This window comes from Branchiostoma floridae, chromosome 13, assembly GCF_000003815.2.
Source record: "Branchiostoma floridae strain S238N-H82 chromosome 13, Bfl_VNyyK, whole genome shotgun sequence".
NCBI lineage: Eukaryota > Metazoa > Chordata > Leptocardii > Amphioxiformes > Branchiostomatidae > Branchiostoma > Branchiostoma floridae.
The window spans coordinates 981480-992584 of record NC_049991.1 but is presented as its reverse complement, the minus strand read 5'-3'; the positions used below and the strand labels follow the sequence as shown (position 1 = coordinate 992584).

Below are 11105 nucleotides of genomic sequence, written 5' to 3'. Positions count from 1 at the left end.
GTTTCCCGGCATATATTCCTTTCCCGGCATAATATTCCCGGTTAAAAATCGCGAATCGACCTACCCCCCCCCCCCCCCCCCCAAAAAAATTCCCCCCAAAAAAAAAATTGCCAAGCTTCCCAGAGACGCCGGTGAAGGAGGCTAGAAAGCAATGAGGTTGAAAGACGGACAACCTCCTTCAATGGTACAAGCTCCTCAGAATCAAACTATAATGGGATTTTATATTCTCTGAGAAACAAACATTAATGGTAGGGGACCAAACTCTTCTCCACACCACATACCAAAAATTCATGTAACTTTATAATATCATAATATAATATCTTCTTGGGCTATCCTGTCCTTAGGAGAATTAAAGGCAACCTAAGCAATATTGCAGCGCTAAAAATGGAAATATTCTGGATAAGGCAATCTGTATAATACTGACATCCAATGCACTATATTCCCACATTTACATCATTATTTCATACTTTGAGCGGTTAAAAACGGCCCAGAGACAAGTCGCATGAGGATATTCCTTATTTTATTGGAACCCCCCAAATTAGGGCTAAGACCATGATCAGGAATCCTTGTGCGACTTGTTCAATACTGCGCCGTTTTAACGGCTCAATTTAATTTATCAAGATTATTTCCACTTTCAACGATGCTGCAGAAAGAGAGCGACTTCTGAGAAATTTGTCTACAAGTAAGACGTGGGGTAGAAGTAGTCTGTCTGGTATGTCAGTCGGCATCGTTTCTTTTGATATCTGTCTTTGGCCTTGCCAAGTAACGTCTAAATTATTCATCAAAGCAAGGAGGTTAAAAACTCATTGATCAAAGGCAGTTTTTGACGACCGCCCCATGTTTTCCTTACACATTGTCCGAAAATGTCTCCTGGTCAATGATTTTCATTTGCCCATGAGAACCACCGAAACAGTATGTGTACACAAAGAACCACGCTCGCCCCGAACCTATTCTGATTTTATCACCAGACAACAGACCTAATGGCTTGTAAGGTGTTTTCCCTTTATGACAACCGGCCCAGATGGGAGTTTGGCCGCTTGTCCGCGTTTTGCGCTAAGCGCCGCAGGCGGAATTGCCCGCATTTTGACGCTCCGTCGCGAATCATATCAAAGGACCGCCTTCTTTTGTTCTTTTAGCCCTGATTTAGGCAAATTTTTAGTTGGTTCCGCTCCTTTTGTTGGCAGGCAGTAAGCAATGTGTTGTACACAGATCCGACCAAGCAAGTGGCTAACTTGATAAAACACTGTGCTTCTCACAAGGCAAGATCTAAGCACGCATGCCATGATGTGACATGTATTATTTGAACTTTCTTTCAAAACTTTAAAGCAAGAATTTTCAATCTCATCAATAACCTACTTCTACATTTAAAAAGATTTTGCTCTACTCTAAAAAAATCTTTATATATTTAGAATTACTAGTTCTAGAGATACTAGAATTACTTCTATTAAAAACAAAAGAATTTGGAGTGTCTTGGTTATAACCTTGTGTATTTCACACACGAACGTTTTTACGGCCGCGGTTATTTTGTTGCATTGTTCCGGCGGTCAGTTGAATGTGGTTGGAAATGATGAGGTGCGAAGCCGCAGGGAATAACTGTGTAAAACAATCACTGCCCAGGTGAAAATAGATCCATGCTCTTGGCACCTTCGTGTCAGCCAGTCTTTTGTCGAATGGTATGTGTGAAAAATAGCACAGATCTGTCTAACATGGCGGGTCAAGTCTTTCTGAACTACTTATTTTTACTTTTTTTTCTAAATAAGCTTACACAGTATATGAACACATTTCCGGACATGTTCTTGATTCAATTCATGTATTTATTACATTAATTTTGACGAACGAAAAAAAATAAGAGCAATGAATAGATAGGTAAAATACTACAGTTAAAAGGATTTTCGACGTTCCTTTCCATATAGAGTTACATGTACACACAACCATTTTACACTATTCCAGTAGAAAAGGCTTCCGTCCATTTCTGTTCCGTTGCCGCGCCATCTGGCACGGCGATCCCGCCAACTCTACAGCTGTTACAGTGGCGGGAAGACGGGTACAGTGTGCCGACGGGTGGCTCAATGGCCCCGACCCGCGGCACTCAAACAGGCGGGGCCCACTGTAGTATACACCCGGCAACGCAGGCAGGCGGCCCGCGAACCGAGCCGGTTTGTCTTTCTCTCTGTTTGAGTTTCGGCACCGCGACCCACTTCAAAAGGATGAATCGAACCGACATTGTTTAATTTATATGCTGGCAATTCAGCGTACTGCTGATAGGGCCACTTCCGAGTCAGGCCCCGCACAGCGCCCGTACCGTCCCCGGTCTCCTAACAAACAGAGTTACAAGGCCTAAAGACACCACACAACACTTTGACGACGACGCAACGGACGTAATTTACAAAGAAATACGAGTGCTGCTGTCCAGCCCGCCATCTGTGATTGATATAAGTGTATCAAAATACAGGGCGCTGGTCTTCAAAGGCTTCCGAATTCTCCCCACTCAAGTCGATAATTGCTACTTTTTGTTGTGTGTAGACAACCCATTTCGGCGGAGGGGTGAGCCTGGCATTCGGCTGGGTTAACAATCACTGCTTCCGGTACCGACCTCTTCTGAGTGAACCCATGGTACATTTCTTTAATCAGATAACTACGAAAAGTACAAGAAAGCTTCAGAAAATAAAGTTTTTTGTAACACTGTTCGATTTCAGACGTAAAGCACATGTAATTTCCACTTTGTAAGCGAAACAGCCGTCAAAGAATGTTTTTGTGATTAAATGTCGATCATTTTCCATTTTAATCATCAATTCACCATATGTAATAAATAGATTTGGTAAATTTTATTTTTTTTTTGGTATAATGGCGATGAATTTCATTATTTAAGTGTAAGCTGTAGTCCTGTCCACCCCCGCGGCCCGAATCTTTTGAACCCTTAGTTCTGTATTCTGATTGGTGCGGCTCAGTACACAGGGTGACGTCACGGCCCCAGGGAGTTGGCGGCATGTGCTTTGATCTGTGCGGCCGACCAGCAAGCTGAACTTCCCCGCTCCACAACGCTCCAAATTCTACCTTTTCCTCGCCATGGAATGGATATACAGCGAATTATGAAGGTTAGTAGGATGGTCGAATGTTCCTTGTGTGATTCTGAGGCAACATGGCGCCATATTGGCGAGCTAGATCGCTCTAGTCGTTGTTTGATCAGCCCAGGCTCGAGAGGTAAACTCGATTCCCTATTATCTTAATATGGCTTGCCGTTGCCTTTTAAAAATAGCGCAGCTCCGCTGCATTTTCCAACTGTTTGTGATAGTAGCATAGCAGAAGGTTGTTTGTAGGCCTTCTGTGGGTCAGGAGATGGATTTTGGGGGACAGAGTTGGTGCGAAGGCCGAGAGAACTCGGTGTGTTGTGGTGGAGGGGCCGCGGGGGCAAGTCTTTTATCTGTGCAAATTTGATTGCAGTCTAGTTGGGCCGTTTTAGCGCTAGAGACACACATGCACACGGCATTCCTAGCCTGACGGGGCCCCGTATCTCAGTAATCTTCCGTTCGCCGGCCACAGTTTGCCCATAGCTGTATATGATTTGCTACAATGAAACCCAGAGACGGGTCCAAGACCTAAAATGTTGACGCTTGGGGAAGGGTTTTCCGTTGGCGGGTCCGCCGCGTGTGGCACGGCTCGGCAGCGCTGTGTACGTTGGCGCCCGCCCTCTCCTGTATTTCGCAAGTAATCCTGCACATTAGTAAACCCTTCACCCATTTTAGACCTCGTTATATCAATTTTGCAACCCTTTATTAATATTTTAACTTAAATTTGTATGCCTATAACGTGGTTCTGCTGGTTGCTTTTAGTCAGCAGCACGCTTAGATTCCCTGACGTAACTGCTAGTCAATCACAGTTGTCTAGATAGGAAGCAAAAAAATACACTTCTTGGCGAATAGTGACTGTGTGGTGTGATGGAAATAATTGGAAAACTCTGCCTGAGAGAGGCATGGGGCTGGATTTTAGCGTGCGAAATGTCCGTGACCCGCGGTATGACCCCCAGCACTCGGTCCCTTCAAAACAGATCCGTTTCAAAAGCAAGGATTGCATTTGGAATACATGACCTCTGAAATACACAACACCCCCACATGGGAGGAGGAACGGTTTGGACCAGCAAATATATTTTCATTTCAGTTTCTAAAATATATTAAAAAGGATGGATTCACCAAGCCAATGTGTTTTCTTGCATATTTGATTGGCAATGGGAGGGGGTCTACCCTTTTATATACAGTGTTATAATTGTGACATTGTTCCGACTTTGTTCTACCGCAAAGTAGTCCGTGAGTGGTGTGATTTGAATATCAGTGGCGTTTGTTGTGCTTTAGTTTGCCGCTTGTCAGGAACATTTGCATGAAAAATGTCTCTGTGTGGTAGACTCATTTAGAGGGCATTTGGTTGCCGCCGACAGAAAGAAAATGCAATGCATGTCTATTTTCATCCAGCCGCAAATTCAAATCCTCACAACTAGAGCCACTGTGTAGGGTTGGCTATGTCTCTTAATCACGAAGTACTACCGTTGAATTAGTTAAGATTATAGTCACTATAATGTATGTAAGAGGGCCTCATGTATGTTGTAGATAACTGGTGGTGTTGAAAATAAGCCATGTTGACTTTTTATACTGAAAGAAGAAAACACAATAGTATGGTAAAGCACATCCCCTGAGTAACTGTGTATTATTCATTTATTCTTATATACAATCAGTTAACATTTATGTTGTGTATAATTTCAGGAACAAATCTGTTTGGAGCAAGTGTAGTGAGCCAACTTTCCCCTGGATGGTGAAACTTTGTTGAGTAGGGACTGTAGTGCCCCCCTCCCACCCACCATGAGTATTGGTGTACAGGAATACCTCCAGGATACTGGGGGGAGCAAGTTCACCGAGGACTTACCCACGAGTGCACGGCCGCCAGTACCAGGCGAGGAAACCGAATCCAACCATGGAAGCCAGCACAGTGGCTCCAGCAACACAAAGAGTGAATACTCCACAAAATCAGACTACTCAAAGTCGGACTACTCGCATTCGTCAGCGGGTACGCCCAGACGGACAAACTGTGACTTGGGATTTGAACCAGAAGGGAGTGCATCACCTACGCCACCGTATCTACGCTGGGCAGAAAACCTGCAAGCATTGCTGTCAGACAAGGATGGTAGCCAGTTGTTTAAGTTATACCTGGAGAATGAAGACTCCAAACATCTCTTGGAATTCTACTTTGCTGTCAACGGCTTTAAAAAGATGGATCCCAAGGACGACAAAACACAGAGACTAGCAAATATTGTGTACACCAAGTATATCAAAGAAGGAAGAGGGACCCTCACTCATAGAGTAAAGCCTGGGACAAAACAGTACTTAGCCAAAAATATTGATTGTAAGCCATTGGACATATCCATATTTGACCAGGCCCAGTTGGAAATAGAAAAGTTCATGGAGGAAAATGCATACAGAATGTTCTTGGAGAGTGACATCTACCTTCAGTACTGCAGAAATGGTGGGGAAGTCTCGCCCAACCAAGTAGTGACGGAACTGGCGAACACGTCCGGTAATGTGGGAAACTTGACAACGGGAGTCATATTGGCTCCTTTGCCAACGCTACATGAAAATGTCGAACTTAGTACCGAAGACACGATGGAGACGCGGACGACGCTTCCGCTGACGGCAGAACACCTTTTTGCTACCTCACAGATAAGGCTCAGGAGTGAGAGCAGAGACAGAGAAAGGTATGCACTTATTTTCTTCATAATCTTACCTACTGCTATGAAGTAGACAGTAGTGGTGAAGATTGCAGCTCAAGTATTGGTAGTCTCATTATCCATGCCTGGTGCTGCATGGTTGCACAGAACTGTTTAGTCAATGGTCAGCCAGTGTGGCCAGCATACATGGGGGCATAACATAAGCATCCACATGGGCTAAGCCATGAAAGAATGGCCTTTCTGTCCATCCAAATTCCACCTTGTTCAGAAACTAAGATGTAGTCTTACCTAAACACTGACCCTTCATAAGGGTTCTGTTAGCCAGGCAAGGGTACTGTAGTACTGTCTGAGTTTTGTTCATTTAGTAAAGACAAATTCAGTTGAATGTAGCTCTGCACATTACTACATACACAAGTAGAGCTTGTTCTTGTCAGTGCAGGATATAGGTATCCCTACCCCAGTGTTCTCAACCAGATCGCTTACTGTAAATGAAGAAATGTTGGTGGTGGTTTTATGCTCTCGGTTTTAATGGTGGCCACTTCACCGCAAACTTAAAACCACTGTGAAAATTTTTCCATTATAGTTTTTGACTACAGTCTATGGCGCTACTGCGAATACTCCCATTTTCACACTGCCCCGAAAGCTAATCACAGCAAACTTAAATGCATTTACAGTAAGAGATTGGGGTGATCCTGGGAGCCTTGTTTGTTTGGGTATATCTTCCAGGACAGTGCTGTCTGTAGTCCCCCTACACTCTCAACACCTTGCTTCTTACTACACACTATATTTCAACACTCCCTTCTGCTGGAGTCTTTTAACCCAATGAAATCAACGTTTTTTGATAGGATATAATCTTTCTGTCATGACAAGAAAAGATAATCTGATTACACAAACAACAAACAGATATCAGTGACTGAGGGCCATTGATAAATATTCAATGCCTGATGTTTCAGTTTAGATAAACGTTTGTGTCTCTTAACCCTTCAAATTTTTGGACATTTGCTCATTATTTCTGCACGTGAATTTGAAATGTGTTGAATTTGAAAATACTTCAAAAGAAACTTAGAAAGGTGTGTGTTTCAGATGAAGGTAGGGAGATGTACAGATACTGTAAAATTCTTGCTTTGTTGCCCAGCAAAAGTTTCTAGTTACCTGAATTGCTCCCTGGAGGCACATATAAAGTAGACACCTTATCAGTCATGTAAAACAAAGGTCAATCTAGATAATGATGTAAGAATCTGTGGCCTACAACTGCATCAAGTAAAGGCAGCTTACAGAAGTCTTTGTGTGGCATTCAAGTGTGAGAGGCCAGCAAAAGGGCTTGAGAGGAAAGGTTCCTGTCTGAGAAAAGTACTTGTCTACAGTCATGCATACCAAATCTGGAGCTAATTTGTGTGGTGGCGGGCGGCACAGGGTCCTATGTGGTGTCCATAGCTTGTATGGCCTGGGGGTGGAATCAGTCTGGGGGGCACAGTGGGGAAACCTGCTTTGGCTAATGGGATCCTTGTGTCACCAAAGAGCCGCTGGGTTTTTCCTGAGGAAAGGGACTGGCTGCCCTATTCAACCTCACAGGAGGGGAGTCAGCCCAGTAAACATGGCCACTCATCGTCCCAAGGTCTATAAAAGTGTCAGGGGGGTATTGTAGTGGTGGTTGTTTGGAGATGAACAACACCCTCTGTTTGCGGTTTGCAGACAGACACCAACAAATATTTGTAATTTGGATAATAAACAATCACTGCTTTTGCCCAAAAGCGCTCATTTTAACACTTTTCTTAGCCTTTTCTACCTGGTAAATTATGAAGAAATGGAAATTTTGTGGTCCTGTTTTTGCTTCCAATCTGTGTTCCTGTAGTGGTGAGAATGCGGGCTGTGACGTCACTGCCAAACCTTGCACCTAAACTACAAATCAGTCTTGTTTAGACAGACATTCAAACTGGGCACCCTGTGTGCAGGGGTGGGCCTATAGAAGACATAAGACCAAGGCTCCATATTCTAGCAAATAAATCTGGGACATGGTAGAAACCTAGTCATATATCCCCCCTCTCCTTTAGTGAAAGTGCTTTTCCAACTATATAATCACTTACTGCTCAACTGCCTAAAACTTTGTATCAGAATCTTAACCCAAATGGGTATACTTAGTACTATCTACATATTTTACTTTTTACAAATTTCAGCAAAGTCTTTCATTTTTTGCGTGTGCTAGGTTTAAAGGAAGGAAATAACTTAAGAAGATTTTAACCACACCTTTGTCATCATCGTCATTAGTCAATGTGATTGCACACCTTTTTACTGTGGTGTAAAACCTGCTGAAATACACATGTTATGGTCATATATGCAAAAATATACACTGGAATTAAAGTTGTACTTCTATTTTCAATGTAGATTGACCAGAGGAGGGAACCCGTATCACCAGACGTACGCACCCGCACCTGCAACATCGGCGAATGATTCTGAGATCCAGAGCTTGTCCAGTGAACAGACTGATGACACCATGTCGCTGACGGACAGCAGCATTGACTTGTAAGTTTCTCTAAATGCTAAGGATGGTTCTCTGATTCTAGTATCATAGCTCAGAAACACACACACATGCACACACACATGCACACACACACTGGTAGTGATGTGTGTGTGCTTTATATCCTTTTTGTAGGTGTCCTGATATCACACTACTATGCCACCATACCACAGAAAAGCTTTTGTTACCATCTCTGCATCTTTCTTTAGCCCTATTTCTGTTTTATTTTAACCTGTGGTTGATGCTGTATCCAATAAGAGACGAGGGGGTAACTGAAAAGATGTGCAATGTGTTTTTCACAAACCATGCTGTGAGATGCATTCTGGATGTTTGTTGCTTAGTGGGGCTTTTGATTTGAATGTGAATCCTGTGCTAGTGAAAGACACACCAGTCTTGGGTGTCCAGGGTGCAAAGGAAGGGCACTCAGCTCTGGTGGAGGGAGAATTATTCACAGCAGGACAGCCCTTTTCATCTCCACAAAGCCTGCCCTGGCCCCCAGGCTAAACTTAGGATGTGAAGCTTGTGGAAGTTACCTTCCATTGTAAGTCCATTGAATAGAACCCAAATGAGAGGCAAGTAAACTGTATAATTATGTTGTCCATCTACCATATTTTTTGTACTTGAGAAAAGGTGTTGTGCCTTAGCATTGGATATATGGCAATGGAATACTGAAAAGACAGTTTTTGTTGTGACAAATAGAGAAAAAAAGTTTCATCATAAGAGTCAAGCTGGAAAAGCATTGGTGCAGATATGTTGCCATGGCAAATTATTTATTGAAAAAATCCTGTAAAGGAGAAAATCTTGTATTTTTGTAACCATGTTTTGGATAGAATGGTTGGTTCCAAATGATGATCTCTGTCACTCCATGCAGACATCCAGATTTCATTTGGCAGAGGGTACACTTTCCATTCATCAACATTCCAAGCAGTCCTGCAAATTAGTGCAAAAAGCAGGCAGCAGGATGAGGCCTTGAACCACAGAGTACTTATTTTGATCACCAGAAATATTTTTGCACATGTCAGAAACTTACACCACTTGTCTATGGTTTTGCAATTTTGGCTGATAGTAAGATATTAGATGGTACACATGCCCCCATACTCAATATACAGGGAAAACTTTCTATATTTCACATAAGCAGTGGATTTTATGTTCCACAGTTTTTGTAGTGACCTCCTAACCATGAACCCCAGTACAACTGCAATAAGGTGCTACCATGAACCCAGCCACTGTTAACCCTCCATGTTCTCCTTGCAGCAAAATAAAATCACTGCATTTACTGAAGCATAGATAGAAGAGAATCAGTAGAGGTGAACTTTTTTCTGTTTCAAGCTTTCCTTTTTTACTGAAACTAACAGCTGTCCACTTCCACTCCAACACAGTATTACCAGTTCAAGGGGTAATTTTGTGTGTGGATATAGAGTTAAAAATTGTTGTTTACCTTCATTAAACTTATTGTTGATTACCGTCACAGAAGAACTTTCAATTCAGGGGAGTTCAACTCAAGCAAAGAGGTTACTGATAGCATTACTCACCTCTCTGGAAGTGTAAAAACATGCACCAAATTGTCCCCGGAAATTGTGTGTGCACATACCGAGGCACTTCAGGAGACTGGAAGTTATGCCAGCTATCTGTAAATAAGGGAAGCCAGGACAATTTTTACGGCCCAAAGAGCACCCAGGGATGGTTTTCCGGCCACTGCTCCACTGTTAGGGAATGACTGTCAGGGGAAGGGAATTCCTGTGAAAGTAGACTCCAGTTGTGTGGCACGGAGGATTGCAGGTTATGTTGTTGACTTGGGACTGTAGAATTTGACCAGAGCGCCTGGGTCAGACCATGTGATCACAGGCAAGTAGGATTGGGTCAGGTTACATTGATAGATGGGGATGGGGGGGGGGGGGAGGAAGCTCTTAGGTACTTAGAATAGGACCTACAAACAACTTGGCAAGTTACTGTAAATGCAGAAATGTTTGCGATGGTTTTGTGTTTGTAGTGGCTGCTTCACTGCAAACTCAAAAGCACTGCGATCATCTATCTGTCCATAACAAAATAGGGAACTGGCGCGAACACTCTTTCCACTACGAAATTAAATCGTAATCGGGACAGCCTAGACTCTGAGACCATCCGCTCTAAAATCATTGTAACATACATTTTGTAAAGAAAATAGTTCAGAAAGTCGCATCTCTGAAATTCCTGTGAGTAACCTGTTCCTTTTCTGTGTGTTACAGAGATGGGGTCCCCAACCTGAACCATCGGCACAGAAGGCGGAGACAGCTGAAGGGGATGAGACAAGACGCCCAGCGCAACGGCAACGTCATGTGCTACCCTCCATTTCCAGTAAGTGGTGCCCCACACCTTGGATTTCTGTTAAATTTGAGGGTTTATAGATTACAATGTTAACAAATAGTAGCTCCATGCACATACAGGGTCTCTTTGTAATTGATTCAGTCACCTGGTCGAGTAACAGTCACAAACCACATTGAACCAGTCCCGTTCATTTCTAAATAGTTAATCCTATCCTGTCCCCAGCAACCAAAGTTCCTCAGTCCCTTGAGTGGGTAATGCATCAAGGTTTTGCTGTGTGAAGTTTTTCTGTTACATTTTGTAATGTTAGTTAATGAAAAAAATACTGTTGTGTATTGCGGATGGAATCTAAAGTATTCTCAACCAGCACAGAGATTTTCTGTTGCGTCCTAGTAAGATTCTGTAAACACAAAGAGTTCAGCTTGATTCTTAATTATTTTGTCTTTCCCCATCACAGCAACCGAGAACTCAGAGGCTTCCCAAAGAGATGAAAATGATGGAGCCAAAGAAGTTTGCAGAACTGTTAATAGCGAAACTTGAGAGAGTGAAACAAGACCGGAGAATGAGGAACGACTGGAT

General features: G+C 43.0%; 1 protein-coding gene across 1 annotated transcript in view; it reads left to right on the top strand.

Annotated features, from left to right (window-relative positions):
* The first annotated feature begins 2942 nt into the window (after window positions 1-2942).
* LOC118429299 (axin-1-like) overlaps window positions 2943-11105 on the top strand; it is a 12571-nt gene continuing 4408 nt past the window's right edge. Inside the window, exons 1-5 of the mRNA XM_035839781.1 lie at window positions 2943-3095; window positions 4752-5737; window positions 8093-8230; window positions 10451-10559; window positions 10984-11103. Coding sequence (XP_035695674.1) covers window positions 4848-5737; window positions 8093-8230; window positions 10451-10559; window positions 10984-11103 — 1257 coding nt within the window. The 5' untranslated portion in view covers window positions 2943-3095; window positions 4752-4847. The remainder of the gene's footprint in view (window positions 3096-4751; window positions 5738-8092; window positions 8231-10450; window positions 10560-10983; window positions 11104-11105) is intronic.